The sequence below is a fragment of the Nycticebus coucang genome, chromosome 9 (genome assembly GCF_027406575.1).
Source record: "Nycticebus coucang isolate mNycCou1 chromosome 9, mNycCou1.pri, whole genome shotgun sequence".
NCBI classification, from domain to species: Eukaryota; Metazoa; Chordata; class Mammalia; order Primates; family Lorisidae; genus Nycticebus; species Nycticebus coucang.
Window position 1 is genome coordinate 55147557 of NC_069788.1, and position 14319 is coordinate 55161875.

The window sequence follows — 14319 nt, forward strand, 5'->3', positions numbered from 1 at the left end:
ACAGGTTTAATTGTTTTAATCTGGAATGAATTCAAGCCTTTTATTCCCATTGTAAAACTTTGACGCTATAATAAATATGTGTGTGTATATATATATATATATATACACGTGTGTGTGTGTATATATATTTTTCGAGATAGAGTCTCACTTTGTCACCCTTGGTAGAGTGCTGTGGTGTCACAGCTCACAGCAACCTCCAACTCCTGGGCTCAAGTGATCCTCTTGCTTCAGCATCCTGAGCAGCTGGACTACAGGAGCTCACCGCAAAGCTGGTTATTTTTAGAGATGGGTTCTACCTGTTGCTCAGGCTGGTATAGAACTCCTGACCTCAAGCAATCTACCCGTCTTGGCCTCCTAGAGTGCTAGGATTACAGGTGTGAGCCACTGAGCCTAGTCTAGGAAATAATTTTTATGAGGGCCTTGGAAATCTAAATGTAGTAACTGAAAGGTTTTGTGGAATAAAGTTTTTCTAATTTTGTGTTTGTTCCTTCAACCTTCAGATGTTAAAATGTTATTGGTCTGGCAGTGCCTGTGGCTCAGTGAGCAGGGCACCGGCCCCATATACCGAAGGTGGTGGATTCGAACCCGGCCCCGGCCAAACTGCAACAAAAAATAGCTGGGCGTTGTGGCCGGTGCCTGTAGTCCCAGCTACTTGGGAGGCTGAGGCAAGAGAATCACCTAAGCCCAAGAGCTGGAGGTTGCTGTGAGCTGTGATGCCCTGGCACTCTACCGAGGGTGGCAAAGTGAAACTCTGTCTCTAAAAATAAATAAATAAATAAATAAATAAAAATGTTATTGGTCTTTCAACACGTGATTCACTTTGTCTGCCTTCTTCAGCTCAGTTATTCACGGGGTTGGTTGTCTTCTCAGTCTTAACCGTTTATTCCTCTCTCTTTAATAGCTCAAAAGTGCAGAAAAATGACTTTCACAGAAATTTGACAGCATCCCTAACTAAAGATATTGAAAGAAACTTAAACTATACTGACAGAGGAGTGTTCTTCAGTGTGGATTCCTGGACACCGGTAAGAATTTTCTGCTTTAAATTGAGAAAGAGGAACATGCTGCTTATTGTGCAATCTTGTCTTATAGAGCCCCTTGAGTTTAGTCATCCATGGGAAGTCCCCTGGGGAGCATGTGCTAGCCTGGAAAATACCCTTGGCCTCTAAATGTGATTTGTTCCAGGGACACCCTAGGACCTGGGAACCTCTAACAAAGCACATATCATGTTGTCCTGTCCTATTTGGATTTGTCTCCTTTGAAAAAAAAAAGACAAATTTCAGTGACTCTGGCAAGTCTGGAACTCAAGGTGACCCAGACCCTGTGACACTATTGCACATGAAATTCATATTCATGAGGTCATCTTTTAAGTGAAGACGATCTACTGGGGGATAGAAAATGAAAGGGAAATAGAGTTTTAAAAAATTGCAGCCTAGTTGGGTATGGTGGTGCATGCATGCCTATAGTCCTAGCACTTTGGGAGGCTGAGGTGGGAGGATCACTTGAGCCCAGGATTTTGAGGCTGCAGTGAGCTGATTGTGCCACTTTACTCCAACCTGAATGACAGACTGAGACCCCCATCTCTTAAAAACAAAAAACAAAAACTACTCAAGGGGGCTGAGGCAGGAAGATTGCATGCCAGCCTAGGTGACCGAGCAAGACCCTGTATCAAGGAAAAAAAGAAAATTTCGGTCTAATAGGTATAACAAATACAAAAATAACCATTATATGAGTAGAACCCAGCAAATACCATGGTAAGGTAAGGGGATCGTTGGATAACAGGGAGAAAATTTATATCCCGAGGGCTATCAGAGAAGGCTTTATGGAGGAAGTAGCGTTTGAGTTAAGCCTAGAACAGTAGATAGCATTTCATCAATGAGAGAGGACATCTTGGTAGTTGACTGGGAATATTTCAGGATGTTGGGGTATCTTTTTTCCTGGAACCCAAGACAAGGGATAAGAGGGACTGCGGGAGGCTTGGGAAGGTAAATAGACACTGGATTGTGGTGGGCTCTGAGGGTGAGAAGGAAGGCTTAGGCAGCCGTGTGAACATTGTGCTGGGAGGTGTGCAGGGGCAGCTTTGTGGGTGTGCAACCTCTGTAGTCACACAGAAGGCCCACTAGGCTGATGCTTTGCTGTTGCTGCCTTAAGATTTTTAATAATTTTTGAGCAAAAGTCTCCATACTTTCATTGTGTGCTGACCTTGGTGAATTATATAGCCAGTCCTGGACCTGGGAACCCCTATCAAAGTACATATCATTTTGTTCTGCCATATTTGGACTTACCTTCTTTGCAAAAAAAACATGTAGGGAATTTATATTCCAAGCGTCTTTTATGGTGCTTGGCATACAATCGGAGCTGATTAAATGCTTCCTAGATGATTGAGCCAGTCAGAGCTGGGCATGAGGATGAGCAATGGATAGGCAGCCAGTTGGTGGGAGTAGGGTGGGTAAGGTTAGAAGGCAGGATCGTCTGCAGGATCGTCATGGCCTGTGCTTCTGCAGAGCCTGGTCTGTCTGGGGCAATTCTACTGTGTTCTGGAGCAGGCCTGAGAAGTATGGTCTGAGTTCATGTTACCCTTGGGTAGATTTATGGTATACCATTAACTTGGGTGATCTAGGGCCTAGCCAGCTTGCTCAGGACTACGCTAGGCTGCATTTGCGTCTCTACAGTAACCACATTAAGAACAGTTCACATCCCAGGCTGAGGTTCTTGTTGTCTCCCAAATCCTCCAGCTCCCAGCACTCTGCAGATGACTTCTTATGCTTGCCTGGCAGCAAAAACAGCAGCATCTCAATTTGGGTGTGGTTTAGAGCAATTTTTGGCATCCTGGTGGTGTTCCAGTTTATTCATCAGGGGAAAGAAGGATATATACACAAATAAAATTATAGTTCTAGATCAAATGAACTTGTCTTTTAAAAATGTTTACTCCATAAAAATTGTTCTGTTCCATTAGGTTCTACAAATCAGTACAGACCATCCCAACTTAGTTGGTTTGGGATAAGTCCTAGCGAATCCTTTCTTTTCATGCTGGCCCTAACTTCTCAGGCTGTAACTTTGCCATCCCCCAGTGTAAGTTTGGGGTACTATTTCACTGTCCTAAATGATCTTATTGTTGATAGGGATTTTTTTTTTTTTTTTTTTTTTTAAGCACGTGTCAAAACTTGTTTCCACCACAAAAATCCAATAGTTTTTACTGGAAACTGTGTTTTTGTTGATTATGCTATGTGTCTGTAATTTTTTTTTTTCTAATTTCAGGATTCTGTATCCTTTATGTACCAGGCGTTGGAAAGGAACCTAAGGACGATGTTTACAGCTGGTTCTCAGGAGTCACAGAAGTATGTTTCCACTCCCATAGCGTCTTACTTCCTGTCAGTTCCCTACGCAAGGCTTGGGTGGTATGTATATGTTTACTAACTTGTAAATGTTTTCATTTTATTCAGTCATTCAACAACTTTTTAAAATCATGCATGTTAGCACCTTATTTTCCAATCAGTCATCAACACAGGCATTGATTTAATGGTTATTGTAAAGATGGAATGATCTCCTGAAAGGTGGCCACATAAATATATTTAAATACAAAGAGCTTTCACTTTACTAAATAATCACAATAAAGATGCAATTGCTTATAGAATAACTATCCATAGAATATATGTGAAGCTCTGATATTCATGGAATTATTACTTTTTAATTTTTTTGGCAATCTAATAACATTAGAAAGATACACTTTCCAGCTCTATCCATGTAAACATGAAAGAGGTAAAGTCTCCATCTTTCTTTACAGCTGCATAATATTCTATGACATACAAATACTATAGTTTATTAATCCATTCAGTAAATGCCACGAAGGCTATGTTAACCAGTTCAGTAAAATATTTTGGATTGTATATGGAACCAGCACATTGTAGCTCATGATTGCATTATTGTACACAGCTATGATTTAATAAAAAAATAAAAATCTTTCAATAAGAAAAAAAAGAAAGGTATACTTATAAGCAGATACTGTTATAGTGATTTGAATATTATAACTTCATATGGTAAAATCCTAGTATACCAGTATACCACATTAATTTTATAAAGAGAATGTTAAAATTTAACCAAAATTGGTTTTAAAATTCAACCAAAACTGAGTCCAGGTGACTTTTCTGGATGTTTTGGTGAAGGCTTTTTTTTTTTTTAACTGCACTCTTTACATCCCTAAGTGGTATTTCATCTCTTCTCAATAATTTCTCGACAGATTTTCCTTTTGGGGCCACTATATTAGCTCTAGCACAGGTGGCAGGGGGTGAATGCTAGCTTTACTGGACATTCACTTGCAAGTAATGGCTCTTCTGGGCCACCTTCCTGAGAGACCCAAAAGGCCTTCCTGCAGGGCTGGCTGTCCACAGGGCCTTCCCCATGGCTATACTGGCCAGCATCAGTCTCTGGAGGCAGAGAATAGCCCTGGCTCCACTGGGTGCCTGTCCCTCACACAGCGCCATGGCCTTGACAAACTCCTTCCTGTTTCCCTCTGTTCTGCCATTTGTTCTTTATGTGGCAATAAGAACTAAAATAAACAAATGACTTATGGTCTTTCCAACCCCAGTAGTGACATTTGAACCTTTGACTTGGCTTGGCCGGCACTATAACTTTTAGGTCATGGAATCACATTTATGCCCGTCCACTAAATACGCTGGACACTCAAGTTGGCCCAATCCCAGGCACCCTCTGTAGCTGTAGTCAAAGTCAACAGAGGGTTGTCTAACACAAGCTTGTCTTTGGTCAGGTACCAAATTGAAATGCACTGAGCAGATCCAAAAGTGGCCTGCCCCGCTGGCTAGAGAGGCTTGGCTGGATGTGGATTTTCTCTCTGTTCTCAGGGCGAGCCCTGGATTTTTCTTTGGGTCCTCAGGGTTTTGTGTTTAAGACCTGATGCCTGGTGAGGATAGTTTTCATCTGCTCAGGTTATGTGATCCAGAAATGCTCAGAGGCCTTGATTTATCCATTTTTGTTTTGTATTCCCCCACCAGAAAGTGAGACTAAATCACACAAACAACACAGCTCAGAAGTGAACGTTCACAACAGTCATGCAAGATAGAAGAATCAGGGAGAGAAAGCTAAAGCATTGGGTTCTAGAAAAGAAAGAAACAGGAGACAGTCTTAACCCTATGCTCAGTGGGTACGTCAGTGGGGCCCTCCTCTTCCCTAAGGACAATGACCTCGGCTGACCTCAACCAGGATGGGTACGCTGACCTTATAGTGGGTGCACCGGGTTATAGCCGCACCGGCCACGTGCAGATTGGGCGTGTGTACCTCGTCTATGGCAGTGACCTTGGCCTGCCCCCTGTTGACCTGGACCTAGACAAGGAGGCCAGTGAGATCCTCGAGGGGTTCCAGGTGAGACACCATCTCACATTTTTCCTCTTTCAGTGGTCAGTAACCTCTGCTTGTAGAATAATTACCGTAAGCAACAGCTGGTGATCTGCAAGCGTGTAGCACTTTTTATTTTTCAAATTCTGGTCATGTCATGAATCTCATTAACTCTGAGTGTTTTATCTAAGGCCTCCCAAGAACATGCCTGCTGTTTAGAACTCACACTTTGAGTGGCCAAATGGGAAATTATTTCTTGATAACACAAAACCTCTTTATATTTTTAAACCTTTGCAAGAATTTTAGGGTCAAAGAGAAGTTGTAAAGACAGTGTAAAGGGTACTCATATACCTTTATCTATTTTCCCTATGTTAACATCTTACATATTTATGGTATATTTGTCAAAAATAAAAAAACCAACACTGGTACATTGCTAACTAAACTCTAGACTTACGTTCAAATTTCATTCTTTAGTTTAAGTGGTTATTCATCATCAGAAAAAATCTGCATTGATTGTTCAGATGTTCCTCACGGAGTCTGAGCATTAATTCTTTTTCTTGGAAGTACTAGGGTTTCTAAACGCCAGAGGCATTAGTCCTTACAGCAGCAAGAGGGAGGGGCAGACAGAGCCCTACTGCCAATCACGGAGGAGTGTGGGAACTTTGGGTGACACTAGGCTGGCACTGCCCGCTCTGAGTATCAAGTTCCAGGAGAAGGAACCTTACACTTGGGGTCAGATCGTGGTTCTTGTCCCGGGCAAGTCACTTAACCTTTCACTGTGAAGCGAATGCTGTAAAGAGAAGAGAAGATACAGCACATCTGAACATATTTAAAAAATGAAAAGTGCGACGGCTTATGATCTAGTTTAGGCTGTAGTGAAAGGAGCTCTGAGTCCACCATGTACAGATGTGGTGACTGGTACATGTGTGAAGTCACACGGTCCCAGAGGGACAGCATTTTGGGGAGCCTTTTGACCCTACAAGAAATTTCCAAAACAAACCCATCCAATGCTAACCGCTGTGTGACGTCTAATCCTGTGGGCTCCTATAGGCAGGGAATGAGAGAGTCAGGTCTCTCCACATCTCATCCTCTCCTGCGGATGATGAGCCACTGGGACAAGGAAGGAGGTGGCCTTTCTCCTGGAAGATCAGTGGGGGACAAGGGGGTGCCCTTCAATAATTTAGAAAATGGCAAGATTAAGGCATGGACATAGGTTCTGGCTCGAGCTGCAGTGAAACTCCCAGTGTCCTCATCTATATCATGGAGAATGAGGAATTCTGTGCTTCCTGGAAGTACCTGGCTGACCTGCAGAAGGGCTGGAAGCTGCAGCTGCTGGTGGTGAGGAAATGAACTGGTCCTCAGCGGTTATTAGTCCCCACCCTGCCACGGCGTGCTTTGTGTCTCCAAGCAGTCTTCTCTTGTTTGTCAAGTTTCTGCCTTGTAGAAAGGGGCAGTCCTCACAGAAGCCATTGCACATGGGCGTGGAGACATTAGCCAATGTATAATGGATGTGGGCACAGGGGCCTGTGTGTTATGGCGCAAGCACCACCGTGTGAAAGGCTATTCATTGTTAAGTTGTGAATGGATTGAGGGATCGAGTGAATTACTTTTAAGTCTAGGCTGATTCTAGACCATAGGAGAAGAAAGAGCTAGAAAATTCACCTCGGAAGAAAACTGTACTAAAGAGACAGAGCTTTCCATCTGTAAACTGAAAGTGGGGATAGTGTCAACCTTAATCCATGAAAAGGGCTCAGAACAGTTCCTGCAATGATAGGAATGTTCTCTGCCCATGCTGTCCCAGTGTGGGAGCCATAAAGTACAGAAATGCAGCTATTGCAACAGAGGAACTGAGTTTTATATTTTATTTAATGTTGATTATTTGGTTAGTAGCAACACCTTCAACAGCATGGCTTAAGAACATCCTGAGTACTCAAGAAATGTTAGCTGCTATGGCTACTGTTGTGCAATTATTATTTCAGATTCTTTCAAAGATGAGTTTGATGCTTCATGCAGGGCAGACTGTATCGACTCTTTTCTTTCTGGCACCTCTGTTTCCCCTCAAGGTCCACATGCCAAAAATGTCCTCAGGGTAGAGCCACCACTACCGATCGATGTGTTACCACAATGTTATGCCTCAGCCTTTGGGTGACGGGGTGGAGTGGGGTCTCCAGGCCTTCTCTGTCCCCAGAGAGTGCGGCCTGCTCTTCTGAAAGCTGAGGCTTAGCCCCAGGGGAGTAACTTGTGCCTCTTCAGCCCTCAGGTCGTTTTGGCTCGGCCTTGGCTGTGTTGGACTTTAACAAGGATGGTGTTCCTGACCTGGCCATGGGAGCTCCCTCGGTGGCCTCCGAGCAGCTCACTTACAAGGTAATCTGCTGGTGGGGGAAGCGGGGAGGAGAAGGGGCCCTAAGGGGGGCCAGTGCTGGAGGAGCCCTGGAATGAAGCAGACAAGCAGCACGCCAGGCAGAGTGTTGGAGGGTCCTCGCCGTGGCCTTGGGGTATCTTGCAGCACCTGTTCCTGCCCCCTTGGCCTTATTTCAGCCTCGTGGTTTCCCAGTTCCATCAGGTACTTCCCTCTTTTTCCCTCCCCCATGATGCTGAATGCCAGCGGAGGGAGGCAGAAATCCCACTGATCAGTAGCTTCCGGTCCTCACGGCAGGAGGTGACTTCCTGGAGTCCTTTCCTATCTTGCTTGGAACCCAGCCTGTTACCTGCTGTGTTACTGAGGCAGAGGTCCCCAACGTGTACTTCATACCACAGCAGAGCCTGGGGCAGAGGTCCCCCACATGTACTTCATACCACAGCAGAGCCCAAGTGTCCAGGCAACTGTGACCATGAAGTCAAAGGCTCTGTGCTGCCTGCTCCTGTGCAGGCCCCTCCTGTCCTGTCCTCCCCCACGCTTCTCTCCTGGACACACCAACCATTTGTCACTTCCTGAACCCGGCAGGCTCTGTTGCTTTAGGACTTTTGCTCATATAGCTTCCTCCACCTGAAAAGCCTATTCTCTCTTTCTTTAGGAGTGACATGTCCCTTCTTGTAGGAAGTGTTGCCTAACCCCTGGCGAAGCCCCTGCTAATTGTCCTCGGTGGCATCCCGTGCCTGCGTCTATTGTAACCCCTCTACACTGCGGTGTTGTAATGGCCTGTCTCCCAGCCTTGCAGGACAGAGATTGGTCTTACTTGTCTTTGTGTACCTGGTACCTGGCTCGTGATAGAAAAGAAATGCTTATAGAATGAATGGGGATGGAGGTAGGCAAGCGGTAAGAGGAACTGATTCACAGCACAGTCTGTGTCCTCAGTGAATGAATGGCACCCAGTGTGCTGGAGTTCTGAGGTACAATGGGCAGGGCTGGCCCCAGGGAAGAGCTAGAACCTATTGAGTCAGTCATTCTGCAAACACGCTGCACAATTACGTGTGTTGGATCCTGAGCAGGATGCTGGAGAGCCAAGGAGGAAGATGACGTGGTTTCTACTATGGGGGCTCTCATAGTTTGATGGAAATGACAGGCTTTATTTATTTATTTATGTTTTAATGGGTAGAGGAAGTGGCAGGCTTTTAAAAACATTCAGCCCAGTGGCAATGCACAGGATGGGTTTCTGTTGGTCCTTAAGTTTCTAGCCAGTGGGAATGATGGTCACTTTATTTAAGGCTCTCAGGTCAACACCCCAGCCTCATGGTCGGCCTGCTTGCTGTTTTCGTCTAGGGTGCTGTGTACATCCACTTTGGTTCCAAACAAGGGAGAATGTCTTCTTCCCCTAACATCACCATCTCTTGCCAGGTATGTTTATGATCTTTGCTAGGTGCAGAAATCTAGAACTCCCTGGGTAAAACATGCTTTCCTGGTTTCCTCTCAAGGCCGTCTACTGTAACTTGGGCTGGACACTCCTGGCTGCAGATGTCAATGGAGACAGCAGGCCCGATCTGGTGATTGGCTGCCCTTTTGCACCAGGTGGAGGGAAACAGAGGGGAATTGTGGCAGCATTTTATTCTGGCCCCAGCCAGAGCAACAAAGGTAGTGTTTGATGGGGGGATGGGCAGAGCCCCTGTGCTCTGTGTGTCTGCAATGACTTCTTCTGCAGATTTGTTTATATCCTTTCCCTTCATTCCATACCATTTCACCAAAATTTTCCAACAGTCTCTTACTGTTAGAGTGTGACAAGTGATATGCATAGATTCACTGAATATACAAAAAGTGACCCAGCTTCTTGATCCAGATCCAAAGAAGACCCATAGGCTATTCCATAGTGTCTCCATGTAAAACAGAAACACAGAGGATTAGGACCAAAAACTTCCTCATGGTGCTCCTGACTGTCCCAAGAAATACCCTTTAAAATAGCATCCTTCTATGTTCACAGTATAAAAAAGAAAAAAAAAAAAAAGCATCCTTCACTCCACAGAAATGCGCTTTAGAAACATACTTCTTCTATGAAGTGTGAGATCCATCTCTTGGTGGCAGGGTGCTGAGGATCAGCCTGGGGACATATGAGAGTTCTGAAAGAAACTCAGCAGAATAAACCCATTTCTCATTAGCCTACAAAAAGAGCTCATTCTTTCCAGCCCAGTTAAAGTAAAAGGGACTGGTCATCTCTTTAGCAAAGCTGGACGTGGAGGCAGCCGACTGGATGGTGCGAGGTGGGGAGGACTTCGCCTGGTTTGGATACTCCCTTCACAGCGCTGGTGTAGATGACAGAACCTTACTGCTGGTGGGCAGCCCAACCTGGAAGAAAACCAGCAGGTGAGGCTGGTGTGGGGCCAGGACCAGCGGCAGTGCCGCTGCTGCAGAGTCCACAAAGTGTGGGGATCAGGAAACGCGGCTGAGAAATTCACACCCTTCCAAGGAAAAGCTAAGACTGGGGCAAGCCTGCAAATTTCCCGTAGACATTGAGACATATGATAGAGGAGAGTGTATGCGTTTGCTTGGGCTTCCATAACAAAGTACCACGGACTGAGGGGGCTTAAACAGCAGGAATTTATTTTCTTACAGTCTGGAAGCTGGAAGTTTAAGATTGGGGTGTTGACGGGGCTGGTTTCCTCCAAGGCCTCTCCCCTTGGCTTGTAGATGACCGTCTCTACCTGTGTCCTCACGTGGTCTTCCCTCTGAGTGTCTCTGTCCTCATCTCCTCTCGTGAGGACACCAGTCATACGGAATTAGGGCCCTCTACAATGACTTCATTTTAACTTAATTACCTGCTTAAAGACCCTGCTTCCAAATACAGTCACCTTCTGAGATGCTACGGGAATTGGGGGTAAACAGTGTCCAGCCCACAGCAGTAGGCAGGACGATGGGCACAGCATCTGGAGAGCCTGATGCTGGGGTCAACTCTGATGCTCCCCATACTTCCAGACCCAGGATCGTGGGGCCAGAGGGCGCACAGGGAGCCCTGGCTGGGGTGAGGGGCATTTCCTCTCTTTGGACATGAATACCTGACCCCCTCTTAATCCTGTGCCCTGGCAACAGTGTGCTTCATTCTAAGCTGGGCCATTTGTTCCACAGTGGTGATGAGAAGAGCCTTGGGAGGGTGTATGGCTACTTCCCCCCAAATTGCCAAAGCTGGTTTACCATTTCTGGAGATAAGGTATGGTAATTGCAAAAAAAAAGGTATGATGATTCCTTCCTCCCAGGGCGAGTGGACACTCCCAGGAAAGCCTTCTCTGCTATCCAACATTGATTTATTGCATTTTGCAGGCAATGGGGAAACTGGGCACTTCCCTGTCTAGTGGCCACGTAATGATGAATGAGACGCTGACACAGGTGCTGCTGGTTGGGGCACCAACTCGAGGTACATCATGCACCCAGAAACACTGCTGTGTTTTAGTCACGTGGCTCCTTGATCATGTTGTATTGGGGGAAAGCTATAAGATCTGGAGCCGACAAATCTGGGTTTAAATTCCTTTTTCCATTAATGGCAAGCCGTGTCATTTTGGGGAAAGTTACTTAACCTCTCTGAACTCTGTATCACTGTCTGCAAAATAAGAATTATAAATATCAATTTCAAAGGTTTTTAAAAAATGACACATAAAAGTAACTCAGTATATATATATTTATTATTATTATTATTTTTTGAGACAGAGTCTTACCTATCACCCTCGGTAGAGTGCTGTGGCATCACAGCTCACAGCAACCTCAAACTCCTGGGCTGAAGCGATTGTTTTGTCTCAGCCTCCTAAGGAGCTGGGACTACAGGTGCCTGCCACAGTGCCTGGCTGTTTTTAGAGATGGGGGTCTTGCCCTTGCTCAGGCAATCCACCCACCTCGGCCTCTCAGAGTGCTAGGAGTACAGGCATAAGCCACTGCGCCTGGCCAACTCAGTATGTTTTTAAAGTCCCTACGTTATTGAGGTTAGAGACAGAGAAGAATTTAAATAAGTCAGTTTACCAGGAATAGGTTCACTCTGAGGACATATCTTAATAAACCATTATTGTGTTTACTTTATGTGAAAGAGAGTTTTAAAAAACACACAATGAACAACTACTTCCTTCCAGATTATAACAGTGAATCATGCTTCTCGTGGAAGTTTGCAAAAATACAAGGAAAGGATCATGTTTATAGGCAAAAATCTAACAGATCTGTTTTGAATTTGTTCAAAATGTGGTAATTCAAAAAACGTTCGGCACACCCCCTTGGTGAAGGAGTCAACTACAACCTGAACTTTACCTTGGAAGTGAGAATAATAGAACCTAAAAATTTGTACCCTCATATTAATTTGAAATTAAGAAAAAAACATTTATGGAGTGTTTGTATGGAACCAAGCTAAATGCTAGGTACAGTGGATGGAAAGACAAGGACATGTGCTCATCACTTATGGAATTGACAGCCTGATGCAGGAGATCCAGAAGTGAACAGAAAATGATGCTGTCCCGTGATGGGTACTAGGAAGGCACTAGGTACGGGAGCGCAAGTTAGTGGCACCTACTCTGGACGAGGTGACACCTGAGCCAAATTCTGAGTGATAAGCAGGGGTAGCTGGCAGGGTTGTGAACATACAACTTGAGAGGTGTCAATGAAGGGTATCTATTCCAGGCAGAAAACACATCATGTTTTAAGGCCAGATTTAAGAAATGTAATGGGCTGTGGTTTTAACTATGGACAAAGTGTGGGTGAAGTGGGGAAGGTGGCCTGAAATATCTCTGGAACTGTAAATAAGAGTTAGATTGCATAAGGCTTTGTGAGGTCCACTGACATTTAGATGTGTGAGTCAGGGAGTGACACAGGCAGTTTGTAATATAAGGGAAAGAAATGGCCTGGTGCAGGGGCTCATGCCTATAGTCCTAGCACTTTGGGAGGCTGAGGCAGGAGGATTGCTTGAGGCCAGGAGTTCAAGACCAGGCTGAGCAAGACTGAGACCTCATCTCTACAAAAAATTAGAAAAATCCAAAAAATGGTGATTGTGTGGAGAATATATTAGAGGGGGAAAGACTAGAAGAAGGAACACCCATTTGAACGGAAATCATTGAGCTCTTCCACTGTTCACTGTTGGTACCCAGCCTAGTTGTGCCTCCCTAACTGTCAGAGCTGACCAGCCCCGAAACCCACTGTCCTGTAGGATTCTGACTGATCTGCAACACTTGAGGTCCACAGCACAGAGCCACAATAGGACTCTGTTCAGTGCTCTTCAGCTTCATTCTTGTGATGCCGGCAGGTACTGTGGTTCATTTCAGATGATGTGTCTAAAATGGCCTTCCTGACCATGACCTTGCATCAGGGTGGAACCACACGGATGTATGGGCTCACATCTGACACACAGCCTTCCCTGCTCAGCACCTTCAGTGGAGACCGCCGCTTCTCTCGATTTGGTGGAGTTCTTCACTTAAGTGACCTGGATAATGATGGCTTAGGTAAGAAAGGAGCAGGGTCATTAGCCAAGAATGGAGTCCCTTTGCCCAATGGACCAGTCACCTAATTGGATAATCTAGAGGCTCTGCCCTTATTGACAGCCCAGTGGCCCTAGGATCTTTAAATAGATTTTGAATCAGGTAAGACCAGAGCTGGATGTACAAGAGTGAGTTGCACTTGTTGAAGATGGTAACATGAGAGTCACCCATAATAATTGTTATTGATGAGTGATGAAATAGAAAACAAAAGCCTTTGACTTTTGCCAGGATGAATCAGGACGTGTTACTCAAAGGAGACACTAATATTTGCAGGAGCTCGAGTTAGGACCCAGTAGTGGAACAAGGCAGGATGACTGTGAGGAATCAGACGCTTCCTTCTGATGGTTCGTATTATTTACAGATGAAGTCATCATGGCAGCCCCACTGAGGATAGCAGATATAACTTCTGGACTGATTGGGGGAGAAGATGGTCGTGTTTATATATATAATGGCAAACAGATCACCCTTGGTGACGTAACAGGCAAATGCAAGTCATGGATAACTCCATGCCCAGAAGAAAAGGTAATGTTTTCTGTAAAATTCTCCACCATCACTGGGGAAGGGTCTCTAATCTGATTCCACGTTAACTCACACCCACTGTGAACTATTGGAATTTTCACCTGAGCTCAAAGGTCCTGGATCAGGACACAGTCACTTGCCTGTGTTTATAAACCCCAGCTGTCAGCAGTTCTTATAGTTCTGAACCTTTGCCCCCAGAGCTAAGGTCCACTGGACTTACGTTATATTGGTCCCTGGTCACAGCCTGCCGCTGCTTGGTTAGTGGATGCTCACAGCAGAGCAAAGACGACAAGATCACAGCCACTGGAATTTCGTTAAAACTTCCATGCTTGGCTCAGCGCCTGTGGCTCAAGTGGCTAAGGCGCCAGCCACATACACCTGAGCTGGTGGGTTCCAATCCAGCTGGGACCCACCAAACAACAATGACGGCTGCAACCAAAAAAAAAAAAAAATAGCTGGGTGTTGAGGCGGGCACCTATAGTTCTAGCTACTTGGGAGGTGGAGGCAGGAGAATTGCTTGAGCCCAGGAGTTGGAGGTTGCTGTGAGCTGTGATGCCACGGCACTCTACCCAGGGTGACAGCTTG

General features: G+C 45.3%; 1 protein-coding gene across 8 annotated transcripts in view; it reads left to right on the plus strand.

The window, feature by feature from the left end:
* The window catches only part of GPLD1 (glycosylphosphatidylinositol specific phospholipase D1), a 66129-nt gene that overhangs the window by 41358 nt on the left and 10452 nt on the right, over window positions 1–14319 (plus strand). For 7 of the 8 annotated variants that reach the window (XR_008382402.1, XR_008382403.1, XM_053602058.1 and 4 more), the window contains 11 exons: window positions 902–1022; window positions 3256–3395; window positions 5187–5373; window positions 7600–7710; window positions 9047–9121; window positions 9199–9355; window positions 9937–10078; window positions 10802–10919; window positions 11030–11123; window positions 13003–13179; window positions 13577–13737. Coding sequence is in view for 6 of the 8 variants with exons in the window: in XM_053602058.1 (XP_053458033.1) it covers window positions 902–1022; window positions 3256–3395; window positions 5187–5373; window positions 7600–7710; window positions 9047–9121; window positions 9199–9355; window positions 9937–10078; window positions 10802–10919; window positions 11030–11123; window positions 13003–13179; window positions 13577–13737 (1483 nt within the window). In the remaining 2 variants the exon portion in view is untranslated. The remainder of the gene's footprint in view (window positions 1–901; window positions 1023–3255; window positions 3396–5186; window positions 5374–7599; window positions 7711–9046; window positions 9122–9198; window positions 9356–9936; window positions 10079–10801; window positions 10920–11029; window positions 11124–13002; window positions 13180–13576; window positions 13738–14319) is intronic. The other variant, XM_053602060.1, reaches the window with a different exon arrangement.